Source organism: Loxodonta africana, chromosome 7, assembly GCF_030014295.1.
Source record: "Loxodonta africana isolate mLoxAfr1 chromosome 7, mLoxAfr1.hap2, whole genome shotgun sequence".
Taxonomy (NCBI): domain Eukaryota; kingdom Metazoa; phylum Chordata; class Mammalia; order Proboscidea; family Elephantidae; genus Loxodonta; species Loxodonta africana.
In genome coordinates this window covers 37,806,873-37,822,075 of record NC_087348.1, presented here as the reverse complement: position 1 = coordinate 37,822,075, position 15,203 = coordinate 37,806,873, and the positions used below count along the sequence as shown (strand labels likewise).

Sequence of the window (15,203 nt, the reverse complement as noted above, 5' to 3'; positions counted from 1 at the left end):
AGCACCTAGCCCTTTGCCTCTTTACTCCATCCTCCACCTGGCCAGGACAAACCGGCGAGCCTAGGTCCTTCTTTCACTGGGTCTTTGCTTGTACCAAAACCACACATCCAAATACTCAGAGCCCATCTGGTCCAGGAACCAAGACTATGCCCAAGCCCCACCATATCATGTTCCTGATCAGCCTACACACTGGAAAAAAATCTTCATTTGGAATATGAGTGGAAAAGATGAAAAGGGGGTGGGAGTGACCCACTGAAATTAAACTATCTTTAAAAACAAAGCAGAACAAAGCAAACTGTGGACGCTGAGCGCACAGCTGCCGCCTGACTTGGTAAAAGGTATCTTGTGATTGAATGGACAGTGAGAGGAAACCTAGTAGACACACTCATCTCTTGTCCTCTTTGGGTCTGAGGTTGGGCTCATGCTGATTTCATTTGGGATGGCTTGTTTCCATAATGAGATTACAGTGGTTTCCATTTGACTTCTGGAGGTGCCTCATAAAAAGCATCTGATACATAGTGGCTGCACGGTACATCTTTGTGGAATGAATAAAAGAAGGAATAAATGAAGATAGCCAAGAAGTCTCCAAAACAATCATACCACCAGAAGAAAAGAAAACCAAGAGAAGTCATATCTGAGGACCCAGGTTTCATCCCCTGGCCATAATCATCTTGAATTTTTCTGGATTTGTACTGTCCTTTTTTCCCCCCAGTGTCTTCTCCAAAGTGCCTCAGGCTGTATCATCCTCAGAGAGCCCTGAACTCAAGGGGAATACTCAGAGAAGGGGATGAGATTTCAGGAGTGGTTCAAAGGAGGCGTAGCAGACAGACTCGAAAGGAGATTACACCAAGTCATGTGAAGATCCAGGAGGAAGGAATGTCTGTTCCTGGCCAGAGCAAGCAGTAGGGAACCAGGAACGAAACAAAGCCACGGCTGGTGGGGCAGGACTAGAGCCATGGGTGGGCTTGGCCCCGGGCCCTTGGGAGTGGTCATGGAGCTCAATGGTCTTTAGACACATGTCTCTGTAGCGTGTAGCTTTGGCAGGTTCTGTATACTTTAGTGATGCCTTAGCCTGGTGTACCAGTCATGCTCTGGAAGGAGAATCTCCTAAGCCCAGTTACTCAAGGTTTTACATGGAAGAAGATTTCTTCATAATTGTAGGCTGGAGCCTGATAAAGTCCAGAGCATGAATTATTAGACTTTATTAAACAGGGGCATCAGTTGGAGTCCAGAACTGCGTCCTGAAAGAATGTAAATTATTCCTTTGTGGCTGTCTTTTAAGAATAGGATACATCCAATCCAAGCAGCCAATGCCTGTGTTCAGAAAATCTGTTATTTCATCTATTTTGAGTAGTTTATCTATTTTGAGGTTTGTTTTTTTGTTTGTTTGTTTGTTTTTCTCTCCATATTTCCTGGAGCCTTTGGGATCTATTTCACAATGCTCAAAGGTCTCCTTTGGCCCACAGATTTTTCTGGAAGCCTTAAATCCAAAGAGGCCTCCCACTCCTTCTGGGAAATTTGAAAGACCTTGTCTTCGAACAGAGAGGCATGAGGAATCCCTGGTGGTTTGTAGCCATGACCTTTCAACATCCTCAGCTGTTTGCTGCCTCATTGGTCAGAGAGAAGGGGAAAGCACGGCCCATGATTTTTAGAGATTCTGAATGGGCAAGTGTCTTATTGGTAAGACAAATAAGTTGTATTTTTTTTAAAGGTTCTCTTCATCTTTCCCCTTTTTGTCCCTCAGCTGTTGTACAATTGCAGCCTGTGAGGATCCCCCTGAATTTTAGGTTCTTTGGAGATGAGGTAGTTCCTTAAGCATATATATGCTGTCACCTATTGGAAACCTGGTGTCAAACATGGGACAGGGTGCAGCACCCCATGCCAGCTGTGGAAAGCCAAGGCTTGTCACAGCATGGACCCAATATCTGGATTGCTCAGGGAGACTGGCCTTCACACAGAGGCTTTTTAGCAAGTTGGCTATCAGATGCCTGATTATGACATATATTCAGGTCAAATCATTGCTCAGAGTCAGATGACCCAGCGCCCTGGCCTTGATCCGGGAAACCTCTGAGATTTCTGAGCTCCATGGGCTGCCATCAGGACCTTCTGAGGGTTAAGAGATACCTCTAACTCCTTAAGGAGTGTCAGCACTTCTGTAGCAGTTTATAAAGGTATGTTGGCCATTTTAAAAAATCAGACTAAAATAATTTCTGTCGGGGATCTTGCCAAAGTCTAGAGGTTTGAAGTCACTCATATGATAGAAGTAGAAAATGAAACACCTATTGCCAGGTAAGGAGATTCAACTATATTTTAGGAATGCTTTGGGTCAGGGTGGCTATTTGGTTCTTTATCTTGTTGGAGGCTGCCATCTTGGACCCCTAGGCAGCTGTAGGTATCCCTGTCTTCCCTTTTCTTTTCACCTCAGTTGTCAGTGAGAACCACAGAGGTTCAGATCATACGTTTTCCCAATTTCTGGGAGAATTATAAAGGAGAGTTGCTATAGGGTGGACTTTGCCCTAAGTGGGCTGTCTCTGGAGCAGTCAGGGAGGCAAAAGGAGTGGGGCTCATGGTGTTTCATGTGTACCTTTTACCAAGTCAAAGCAGCCATCTTCTAATTGCTAGGACTAGAAGGGATGCCTTGATGGTCGGCAGAGAATCAGTACTCATTGGTTCTGAGTTATGTTACCAGCTTACTCAGTTTGACTGGATCGGTCATCATCTTCTAGGGTCATAGGATGGCAAGCACCTTTGAAAGGACTTCCAGTTACCATCCCCAGTAGAAATTCTGTCAACTTATGAGAGTAGCGCTTATATATACCTAAAGGCTCCATTAAAACCGTCTCCTTAAAAATAGTTCTTTCCACTTCTTCGGGTCCTATGACTCTAGCTCCCATGGTCCTCTGGGTGATCCACCTCTCTCCCTTTTTGTAACACATGACCCACAAGGCCAGACCCAAAGGGATGTGTCCAGTGACTTTTTAACAGGAGGCCTGCTTTGTTTTCTGTTGGTTTTTCCACTTTGGGGGTTTTCCCCACTTCCTCACACCCTGGTTTTCCTTCCTAGGAGAGAAGAGGTTGCAGAGGGAGAAGTCTGAGCAGGCTCTGGATAACCCAGAAGACCTGAGGGGTTCCATACAGCTCCCTGTGTTGAGACAGGGCAAAAGTCCCTACAAGCGTGGCTTTGATGAAGGGGATTTGCACCCCCAGGCCAAGAAGAAGAAAATTGACCTTATTTTCAAGGATGTGCTGGAGGCCTCGTTGGAATCTGCAAAGGTGGAAGCCCACCAGCTGGCACTGAGCACCTCACTGGTCATCCGGAAAGTTCCCAAGTACCAGGATGACACCTACAGTCGGTGTGCAACGACCATGTCCCATGGTGTGCAGAATGTCAGCCGGACCCAGGGGGAAGGGGACTGGAAAATCCCCCAAGGAGCTTCCAAGGAACCAGGCCCAACAGAGGATGAAGAAGAGGAGCCTTCATCATTCAAGGCTGACAGTCCTGCTGAGGCCTCCCTTGCATCTGACCCTCATGAGCTTCCCACCACCTCCTTTTGCCCTAACTGTATTCGCCTAAAGAAGAAGGTCCGGGAACTTCAAGCAGAACTAGACATGCTTAAGTCTGGGAAGCTTCCTGAGCCCCCTGTATTGCCAGCACAGGTACTGGAGCTCCCAGAGTTCTCAGACCCTGCAGGTAAGTTGGTCTGGATGAGATTATTGTCAGAGGGAAGAGCACACAGAGGGCATAATGGAAGGTGGCCTAAAACTCTCTGTTGGAGCCACCTCAGGGGAGACCTGAGTTGTATAACGTGGAGGTGGACACTGGTCGCAGCCCACAGCCTCCAGGTGCCTCTGGCAGGCCCCTTGTGCTATGGTGGGATGCTTCGTGGGTTGCCAATGTATCCTCCTCGTCAATAAAGGAAGTTGTGCTGCAGGAAGGGTGTGTGCTGTGTTCTTGACCCGCTGCCTTTGTTGGTGGTCCTAGTGGTGGTTTACACCAGAGTCCAATTTCTAAACCCAATCTTTCTCTCTCCCAGCCCCAAGCAGTGTGCGGGCAAGGCGTCCTGTTGAGGAAATCTCACAGCCTTCTCAAACTCAGTCCAGGAACACAGCCTATCTCTTTTCCTCCTGAATCACTGCGCTGGCCCACATGGTCCGATTTCCCCTGGAGTTCTAGAAGGATGGGGGGGATATAGAGCCTTTAGCTGCATGCATTTTCCCCTTTCTTTTGGCTGCCTGAATCTTTTAGAGTTGATCAACAACTAGAGAGGTTTTCAGGACACATCCACAGCTAAATTTGAGATTTATATAGCACTTCCTCTATTAACCACATCCCTGAGCTCAAAACGAGGTGTTTCTAGAGATTCAAAGCACTCATCTTAACTAAACTGCATTGTGATCCTGAAATTGCATGTCAAACCTGCCTTCATTCAAGGGAAGCCCACTCCCCCGACCACATGAATGGTGAGGCAAACAAGTCTCAGGCCCCTGACGTATGACTTTTGAATGTTTGATGTGCTTTTCTCTCTCCATTGATCTGCTCTTCTCATTTGTGCTGTCCGGTGGTGAGGCAAACAAGTCTCAGGCCCCTGACGTATGACTTTTGAATGTTTGATGTGCTTTTCTCTCTCCATTGATCTGCTCTTCTCATTTGTGCTGTCCGGTTGAATGGAAAATTTAAATTCCTTGAGCACCTACTAGTAGAGAGTGAGGGCAGGCAGCCTGCAGCATGGTGGGTGGTGACAAAGGCCACCATGGATAATCCACAAAGAAGAGTTCTATGTGGATAACAACAGTGCTTATAAAGAAATTCCAGGTTGGGATTCAGTTTGCCATGGAAATTAACTTCTGTTTCATACAGTGTGTCACCCACTGTTTGGGCAGTGTTTCCTGTTGATTTTGGAAGAGTCTGTTTTTCCCACCAGGTGTAAATGTTCCTTTCCCATTTGTTTTCCAGCCTCAGAGAGCATGGTCTCTGGCCCCGCCATCATGGAGGATGATGACCAGGAGGTGGATTCGGCCGATGAATCCGTCTCCAATGATATAATGACTGCGACGGATGAGCCCTCCAAGATGTCATCAGCCACAGGACGCAGGATCCGGCGCTTTAAGCAGGAGTGGCTGAAGAAGTTCTGGTTCCTGCGGTACTCCCCGACCCTCAACGAGATGTGGTGCCACGTCTGCCGCCAGTACACAGTGCAGTCTTCGCGAACCTCGGCCTTCATCATCGGCTCCAAGCAGTTTAAGATCCATACCATCAAGCTGCACAGCCAGAGCAACCTGCACAAGAAGTGCCTGCAGCTGTACAAGCTCCGCATGCACCCTGAGAAGACAGAGGAGATGTGCCGCAACATGACCCTGCTCTTCAACACCGCCTACCACCTGGCCCTTGAGGGCCGGCCCTACCTGGACTTCCGGCCCCTGGCTGAGCTGCTAAGAAAGTGTGAGCTCAAAGTGGTGGACCAGTACATGAACGAGGGAGACTGCCAGATCCTCATTCATCATATCGCCCGGGCTCTGCGGGAAGACCTGGTGGAGCGCATCCGCCAGTCCCCTTGCCTCAGCATCATTTTGGATGGGCAGAGCGATGACCTCCTGGCTGATACTGTAGCTGTCTATGTCCAGTATACTAGCAGTGACGGGCCCCCAGCCACAGAGTTCCTGTCCCTGCAGGAACTGGGATTCTCCGGCACAGAAAGCTATCTTCAGGCCCTCGATCGAGCCTTCTCTACATTGGGCATCCGGTTACAGGATGAGAAGCCAACTGTTGGCTTGGGCGTGGATGGAGCCAACATCACAGCCAGCCTTCGTGCCAGCATGTTCATGACAATCCGCAAGACGCTGCCCTGGCTGCTGTGCCTGCCCTTCATGGTGCACCGGCCCCACCTGGAGATACTGGATGCCATCAGTGGGAAGGAGCTCCCCTGCTTAGAGGAGCTGGAGAACAACCTGAAGCAGCTGCTGAGCTTCTACCGCTACTCACCACGCCTCATGTGTGAGTTGCGCTCCACGGCCTCGACCCTCTGTGAGGAGACAGAGTTCTTGGGGGATATCCGGGCTGTGAAGTGGATCATTGGCGAGCAGAATGTCCTCAATGCACTCATCAAGGACTACCTGGAGGTCGTGGCCCACCTCAAGGACATCAGCAGCCAGACCCAGCGGGCGGATGCCTCGGCCATTGCCCTGGCCCTGCTGCAGTTCCTCATGGACTACCAGTCCATCAAGCTCATCTACTTTCTGCTGGATGTGATCGCCGTGCTCTCACGCCTGGCCTACGTCTTCCAGGGTGAGTACCTCCTGGTGTCCCAGGTGGATGATAAGATCGAGGAGGCCATCCAGGAGATCAGTCGGCTGGCCGACTCCCCAGGAGAATACCTGCAGGAGTTTGAGGAGAACTTCCGAGAGAGCTTCAACGGGATTGCAATGAAGAACCTCAGGGTGGCCGAAGCCAAATTCCAGTCCATCAGGGAGAAGATCTGCCAGAAGACCCAAGTGATTCTGGCTCAGAGGTTTGATTCCCGTAGCCGGATCTTTGTGAAGGCCTGCCAGGTGTTTGACCTGGCCGCCTGGCCCAGGAGCAGTGAGGAGCTTGTGAGCTATGGCAAGGAGGATATGGTCCAGATATTTGACCATCTGGAGGCCATCCCGACCTTTTCCAGGGATGTCTGTAGGGAAGGGCTAGACCCCCGGGGGAGTCTTTTAATGGAGTGGCGAGAACTCAAGGCGGATTACTATACCAAAAATGGCTTCAAAGACCTGATCAGCCACGTCGGTAAGTACAAGCAGAGGTTTCCACTCTTGAACAAGATCATTCAGATCCTTAAAGTCCTCCCCACTTCCACCGTTTGTTGCGAGAAAGGCCGCAATGCCCTCCAACGGGTACGCAAAAACCATCGTTCCCGACTGACCCTGGAGCAGCTCAGCGACCTCTTGACAATTGCGGTAAATGGGCCACCCATTGCTAACTTCGATGCCAAGCGAGCCCTGGACAGCTGGTTTGAGGAGAAGTCTGGCCACAGTTACACACTGTCTGCTGAGGTCCTCAGCAGGATGTCTGCACTGGAGCAGAAGCCAGTGCTCCAGGCCATAGACCATGGGACAGAGTTCTACCCAGACATTTAGGGAGCCCGCGCTGCAGAGTTCACTAAGCTGTTGAATATTTTTTTAATCTATACTCATAAGCTTTGATATATAAATATATATTATATATATATATATATATACACCCACACTGAAAATTTTTAAAAACCAAGGTGACGCGTCCACCAGAAGCTACTGGGAGCTTTCAGAAAGGAATAATGTTGGAAACGGACTCTTGTCTACAAAATTTGGCAGCTGCAACATAGGTGGCAACTCATTTTCACTCACAGAAGCATGTGCTGGGGCCACACGTATTCCCACCGGACAGTCAACCAACAGCATAAGCTAAAAATGACGGGTCTCTGTCATCACTTTAGGTAGCTCACTTTATTTATGTTGACGTCTGGGGGTGAGGGGCTTTGGGTTGGGGCTGGGGTTTATGTTCTTGCCTTTTCTTTTGTTGTATGGCTTCCTGAGGGGGGTTTCTTAACCTCCTCATTGACATTCTGGTCAAGTTTAATCAGATCTCTGACTTCAGACGGGATGATAGCTTGTCTGGGTTAGGGTGTTTGATCTTTCCACCTCCCCCACTCCAGACTTCAGCTTGAGAAATTTTTATTCATTTCCTAGTGAGGGTTCTTTTTCTGTCTTAGAAGTGAAAGTCTTGGTCAAACTGTGACACCCACCACTCCCCACCTTGGTTGTCTCTCCCCTCACTAGGTTGTCGGTTCCCTCCTTCCAGCTCCCCAGATAGTAAAGATATTACCTGTTATACTGAAGGCAAAACTGTCATACAGCCAAACTTGAAATCTTAGGGAAGGGAAAAAGGAGTGACCTTTTTGCATTCTGGTTTTTATGTGGGGGAGGATAAAACAATATAATGCAATTCAGACCCAGGCCTGTTGAGGGTGATGAAGAGCCAAGTAATCCAGACCCCAGGAGGGCAGTGATTTTTGGCTTTAAAAAAAAAAAAAAAGTAAGATGAAAAGTATATATTCAATTTACATGAATTATTTATGCTCTATCTTTATAATCATATAATGTGATGGGGGTAATTTTTCCTTTAATCATCAAGAAATACCTGCTATAGCTCTGTGGCAGGAGGTTCAATGCAAGATGTGCCCTGGGTTATTCGTAGCTCAAATGAGAGTCTCTAGAAATTAGTCCTTCTTTTGCAGCAAGTCTGAAAACATGGTCTGCAGCCTGGCGGGAAGGTTGTAGGAAACTGGGTGATACATCTATGCCTGTGAACTCTTCCTTTGTTAAACAGGGTAGAGATGTCCTAAAGGAAAGGAAAAAATGAGAAGTCGAACAGGACTCTCAAGGCATGAGCCTTCAGACACACACACATACACACACACACACACACACACACCCGCCGATATAAGCTTTAGAAGTAGCTACTTGCCTACTCCCTGGGACAAGTAGTGGTTTAAGCTAGTGGAGTCTGATCAATGCTCTTTGGTTCATTTAACTACCAGTATACCTCGCAAGGGAGTTTAAAAAAAAAAAAAGTGCGTGAGCTGTTAAAAAACTTCTGTTCATGTTTCTACATCTGGTCTATGCATATTTTATGTGCAGACATCCTAGAACATGGATATAGGTCATGTTTGGGGGAGGGAGGAAGATCTGAATTCTAGATGGTCGGTTCTGCTGGGAGCCACCCCTCTCCATTGGCAGAGGATGGCGTCACATGGCCACAGACAAGACCCTAGTGTCTTCAACCTGTTTGGCTCAGACATTATTAAACTGTGGTGACTTCCTTCCTTCTTGGGTTATCTTGTCTCAGAGGCCTCATGCCGCCGTTGAGAACCATAGTGGAAATGTCATCAACACTGAACATGTCACTCTTCTTTCCTTGTCCTGCCACTACCTTCATCTCCCACAGATCCTTCCCCTCTACCCCCATGGTCTTGGTGCTAAGATAACTTTAGAATCATTGCTGCTAGTCAATAGCTTTTCATTATATAAATATCTATATATATTATATATTATTTTTGAAACTTTTTTTTGGTTTGTTTTCAACAGTGATGTAGCATGTTAAAAAACAAAAAACTGGTTTCCTCCAATTGTCCCACTGCCAGGCATCATATGCTGCCTTCTTCAACAAATCAATGCACCCCTGCCTGGTGACACCCCCCACCCACCTCAGTCGCACACATACTTCCCCACGTCCTCTGAACAAGGAGAGAGTCAGCAGGAACTAGCAACGAAAGACCCAAAGCTCCTCCCTGATGCTTTGAAATCCCCAGCCTGGTTCTCCTTTCCCACTTGAAAGTGATGTCTCCTGTCCACCCATTCCTCCCATCCAGGTTAACCCATAACTGTGGTCAAGTGGGATTCCATTGCAAAGCACAAGTTCCCACCTTTCCCTCCTGGACTTCCTCACCACTCACCCACCCAGACTTCCGAGTCTGTGGGAGCTTTCACTGAGCATCGCAGAGACTATGATGGGTGGAGGGCAGACATGGCAAGGTGGGCCTCAGGGGGCAGAAGCAATAGGTTGGAATCCTTTCTTCTAGCCAACAGTTGCCTTACACCTTCTTCTTCCTCCCTCTGCTCCTCCCCACTTATTACGTTGGGACCCTCAACTAACTGGGGCTCATTTCCTAGACCACTCATTTGAAAACCAGGAAGAGAGGCTCCTTAGTGTCTGCCTGATTATTAGGCCCATGACTGTTTCCTCTCAAGAGACTCTAGCTAGAGTTAGCTCAGCTCTTCATCCAGAGGGAAAAAATCCTTTGGGCCAATGCCGGTGTCTATTCCAGAACTCCTGGGAAGGCCAGGAGAAGGTGACCTGCCTCTGGGCCTACAAGAATGAGTTGCCACTAGCAGCTTGTGGCTGCAGGCTAGATATCTCCCAAGCCAGCCTCCAGACCTTGGGGAAGCTGAGCTCTCGGGGGAGGGCTTAAAGCTTGGCAGGGGTGCCTTTAAAACTCTGAATGCTCTTGGCTTCTGCTGAATTCAGCCAGGAAGCCTGGGGCATAGCACACTTTGCAGAGGCCACTTTGACTTGGGATGGGGAGTAACCAGGGAACAGTTCGGGTGACATGCCACTGCAATTTCTACAGTGTCCTTTCTCACCATGGTTGCTGCTCCAGAGACTCGGTGCTTCTGTCCTGTGAATTCTGCATGTGATTCCCTGATTTCTGTCACAGGCCTTTCTACTCCTCTGCCTCCTTGAGAAGGACTCTTGGTTGATCTGACCTTCAGGGTCCAGCCCTGGGAATCACACCGTTGGCTAGCCTCACCTTCCTCATGGGTATACAAAACTGTGCGCAGGCAGTTTTTGCCTCCCGAATGTGGTCAGCTCAGATGAAACAGAACCTCAAACTTAGGAGTGGCTTAGGAGTGACAACCATAGGCTTGGAATCAAGTATGTGTGTCTCGGGGGTTGAGACCTGTCCTAGTTAGGCTAACCAATGAATGACTTTCTTTGGCTTATGGAAGAGGTAGGAAGTGAGATCAACTTTGAGGCCCAGGTTTCTGGCCAGATGTGCCAAAGCGATCCTGATCCACCGCAGAACTAGGAGCTCCTGTGATTGAAATGAGCTGCTCTTCCTTGATGGGGGAGGTGGGGGAAGACCCATCACCACCTGTGACATGTGAGGACAGCCCAGCCCTGCTGCAGTCTTGCCATTCCAGAATCCCAGTGTTTGCCAGCCTGACATATGGTGGTCCCAAGCAGATCCTCATTCCCCATCCTCACTTGGGAACGAGAGCAGGATCCCTGGATGACTGGATGCAGCTCTGGGCCCTGAATTGGTGGCATTTGGGTGTCTCTGACCCCAGCCCCTGCTCCATGCTTCCATGTCAAGTTGTTTTGCTGAGCCCTCTCCCCTTGACTTGTTTTTGTCAATCCTTTAATTTGGAGGAAGGATCTCATAATTATTTAAGACAATGTTGAAATATTTTCTGTTTGTTTGGAGGTGATGCCAAGAAGAAGAAAATAGGAAAAGCACGTGGAAGGCAGAAAATGATAGTGGAGAGATTGCAGTGGACGACGAATTGGCCCAGCCTGGGCTCTGGGGCTGGCAACCTCTTGGATTGCTCACCTGAAGCCTGATGAGGCCTGAGGGGTTGAAGTATCGCCTCTCTCTCCTAGTTTCCTTTCCCTCTGTTTTTCTCCACCCCCTCTGGAAACAGGAATTCTATATCTAGATCTGGTTTTGGCTACAGTCTGAGTTGGTTTCCCAATAGAAGGCTTCATTTACATTCTCTCTTGGTGCATACATCAGTTTGGGCACAAGAAGTCAGGTTGCACCTTGCCCCTTCAAGTGGCCAGCGCAGCCAGGCCAGGCTGTGGCAGCTGAAGTAGGGAAGCCAGACCTCCCTAGCAAGAAAGGAATGTTTGAGGGACATGTGAGCTTGGAACAATCCTGTGCCAGGCACCAACCTCCTTGGGAGGTGGTGGTGGGTCCTAGACAGGTGTCCAATCCTTAGGGGGGAAGGTTTTGGCAAGAGACACGCTTGGAAGGAGGCCTTCGTTTCTCTCTGTCGGTCAGGGTGCTTTAGCTGAGTGGATGGAGCTGCGGTGTTTTAAGGAGCCTTTGAGGTGACCTTTGCTTGTCAGAGAGAAAAAAAGTGCCCTTTGGGGAGTAAAATGGTACGGCCCTCCCCTTCCATCTGGCACTCCCCTTATCCCTCCAAGTGGTATGACCCTGGAAGTACCTATGCAATCCAGTCTCCCCAGGAGCTAGTGCATGGAAGCAGGGGTGTGTGCATTGTAGAAAAGAGATGCTACAGCCTATATATTGTATATATGGACATATACAGTACGTATACACACAGAGTAAGAGATGAAATCACGTCTATATATCTATAAATAATATCCTATATATTTATACATTTCTATGTTTTAAATAGATATAAAAACAGAGTCTATAGCGAGCTGGGAGCGCAAGAGCGAAAGTCTGGCGCTGTGTATGCGAAGGGGCAGGAAGAGAGCCTTCGCTGGGGAGCCGGGAAGCTCAGCAGGCAGGGTGTGCTGGGAACGGGCCTCCTATGGAGTGTTGGAGAAGAGAGGATGTCCCACCACCTCGTCTGTGCCTCCAGGAGGCCTGGGTCCCGGCCCTCTCCATGCACTTTTTCTCCTTTCCCCAGGCATGGTCTGATGTTGGAAGGAGATACCCCTGAGCCCCAGCTTAAGTGGCCCCTACATCCTCTCGCAAGCCTACTGCTTGGCAGTAGGGCGTGGTCTCTGTCATTTGGGGTCGGGACCACTGCACAATCTTCCCCAAAGCCCCCCTAGGTAGGAGCAGAGTCAGTGGCAATAGGAAAGGCGCAAATTGTACCTAGGGAGGTCCTCGAATATGCCGCCCCTCCCCCCTTGTCTGCGTCCGCTGCCCCCTAGAGACCACACCTCTGAAGTACAGCGTCCTAGCCTCCCTTTCCCACTCAACCACTCACTGTCTGTCTTCCTGGCAGGGGTTGGGGTAGGGGCAGTGAAGTGGGCAGCGAGAGCGACGCCAGGCAGCCTGCCCGCCACCCAGAGGCTTGCTGGCCACGGCAGGGGGCACCAGCTACGAGAGAAGGGTGGGAGAGACATATCCGCACACTCCTAGGTTCAGTGGCAACTCAAGGTCAGAAGCAGGGCTCTGGCCCTGCCAGCTTTGCACAGCCGCTGCCGCCGGCTGTACTCAGGACACCGCATTTCCCTGTCCTCCTGCAGGGAGGCCCAGGGACCCCACCCAGCCCCACGTACCAGGCAGGTTTAGTTCACGTACACTGTTCTCATTCTGTGACTCGAAGCAGAGGCTAAGCTGCGAGGCCCCGCGCTCACCCACCTCTACTGGGCAGGACGTGTCCCCGCGCCCATCCCAAGCCGCGTGAGCCGGGCGGGGTGTCCAGGGACAGGAGGTGGGCAGCAGGGCACAGTAGCAGCTGGCAGCATGACGGAGGGCTCGCGGCGCCCTGACGGGAATCAGAAGCCCGTTTCACTTGCAGTTTTCCCTCTGTCGTTTCTTTCCCCTGGAGGTGGGGTGGAGGGTTTGTTGGAGCCCTGGATGATGAGGGACAGTGGGTGCCTACAACCCCTGCTCTCCAGACCAGCCTTCGCCTTAGGGCTCTACAAGGCATGCATTTCCCATCCCTGAGGCCTTCTCTGACCCCATCCCGCCTTTCCCCAACATCTACCAATGTACCTCAGTCTCCAGCAGACCCGCCCTTACTACCTGGAGTTCGGGGCCAGGGTCTGTTCTGCCAATGCCCACCTCCCCCCGCCCCCCCACCCCACGTCCACCCTGGTCTCCTTGAGCCACAGCTAGCTGCCAACTGGGTCTTGGAACACCCTCTAGTGCCTGGCTCAAGAGAGACCAGTCCAGCCGAGCCTTCCTCCCATGGCGATGGGTCAGACCGTCGGGCAGGGGACGGGCTTCCCCGGGTAGCAATCCCACAATGCACTGTACCTCAGAGAGAGATCAGGTCATGGGGCCTGAGGGGATCCGGCCCTCCGCCCAGAGGAGGACTGCCGGTTACAATACTGCTCACAAAAGACGAAGGTCAGGCTGCCCTTGGGCACCCCGCAGCCTTCACTTTTGTCTCTCTAGAGAACCAGCAGTTTGATTTGGTCTTTTCCAGCCCCTTTCTCTCTCCTCTCCATCCCTACGCTGCTGTACCGTTTCATTTCAATCACAAAGGAAATATAAAGTGGGGGTGGGGGAAATACCTAGGAGTCTATTATCACGTACATATTAATATGTTAATACTTTCTTTCTTAAAAAAAGACTCGATATTATTTTGCAGACTATGCTTTATAGTACCTGTGTGAGGGGGCCTAGAACACTGGATACAAATAGAGCTATGTTGGTTTATCATAATATGTACGCAGAAACTTTCCTTTTGTCATATTATCCTTGTAATGTATGAAAATTGTTAATAAAAAACATTTAAATTTACTCACAAGGTCAAATCCCTTCCTCCTCGCCTCTCTCCCAGTTCTGTGCTCGGGGATGCTTCAGAATCGGCCCCACAGCAAGGGCTGCCATTTTGGAAGAAACCGGAAGCTGCCAGTTCAGCTCCTTCCTGTTGCTCTCACTTCTCCCCTGTTAGCGTTTACTCCCAGCAGGGAACTAGTATACCTCACCCACCAGTTAGGCCAGACTGTTTAAAATCAGTACATCTGCCCCTACATGCATTTTTTCCACAAGAATCTCTTTGAGGAAACCCACAGAGCTGTTGGAAATAAACTGTTCTTCTAATTCTCCCTCAACTGCCTTGCCTGTCCGCTGGGAAAGGATATTTTCCCAATAGTTACCTTGGTATGGGGGTGAGGATGAGAGATGTTTTCACCAAATTGTTCTAGAAAGAAGTTGGGCATACATTCAATAATGACATAAATAATGCCTTTTTCCTTTACGAAATGCTAAGTTCTCCTACTCTCAGCTTCTGCTCTTCATCACCTAGCTTCCTGTCAGCGCCTTCTCTCTCCCTTTCTCTTAATGTTTGCCTTCTTCCTATCTACCATTTCTCTCTCAGCCCCTGAGGCCCTCCTCCTTTGGTCACTCAGAGGCTTCCTATTGTGAAGGCCACCCCTCACCCCCCATGGAATGTTCTAGTTCTCTTACTTCCTGAGGGGGAGGAGTAGGGGAGGAGAAACAAAGGTGTATGTCCATCATGTCTAACCAGCTCAGGAGAACCGGGGTCAATGCCCCCCCCCATATCTCACTCAGATTTGACCCACATTTGAACCATATTTGCATTAGTATCTGGGACATACATATTAATTATTTCATCACTGAAAAGCAAGGACAAGAAAGACCCCCATCTGCACTTGGCCATGAGGCCAGCTTTCCCACAGTGAGGCTTGAGGGGTGTTCAAGGGAATGGGGTCTGTTCTACTCCCATCCCTTTCTCTTCTCCTCAGTTTCCCTCTCCAAAGTACAGAGGACAAGTTGAGGGGACTAGTGATGTTCCCCTCAGAGAGATTCAGGGGACTGGATAGCTGCCTGAAGATTTCTATGGCTGCCATGTGGAATTTCTACAGAGATCTTTTTAAAACACAAATCTAGTCATGGCATCCTCTCAGAATTCAACCCCAGTCATGGCACATCAGCCCTGCATGACCCAGTCCCTGCCTCGTCTGTGTCCTCCCCTGTGTTGTGCTCCAGCCACGCTGGTCTCCTCTT

General features: G+C 49.7%; 1 protein-coding gene across 4 annotated transcripts in view; it reads left to right on the top strand.

Annotated features, from left to right (window-relative positions):
* The window catches only part of PRDM11 (PR/SET domain 11), a 100,128-nt gene extending 85,928 nt beyond the window's left edge, over positions 1–14,200 (top strand). For 2 of the 4 annotated variants that reach the window (XM_064288242.1, XM_064288243.1), the window contains exons 7-8: positions 3,065–3,691; positions 4,955–14,184. In XM_064288242.1, the coding sequence (XP_064144312.1) occupies positions 3,065–3,691; positions 4,955–7,119 (2,792 nt within the window). In that variant the 3' untranslated portion in view covers positions 7,120–14,184. Of the gene's footprint in view, positions 1–3,064; positions 3,692–4,954 lie in introns of all 4 variants that reach the window. The other 2 variants (XM_064288244.1, XM_064288245.1) reach the window with 2 other exon arrangements.
* Positions 14,201–15,203: the final 1,003 nt, after the last annotated feature.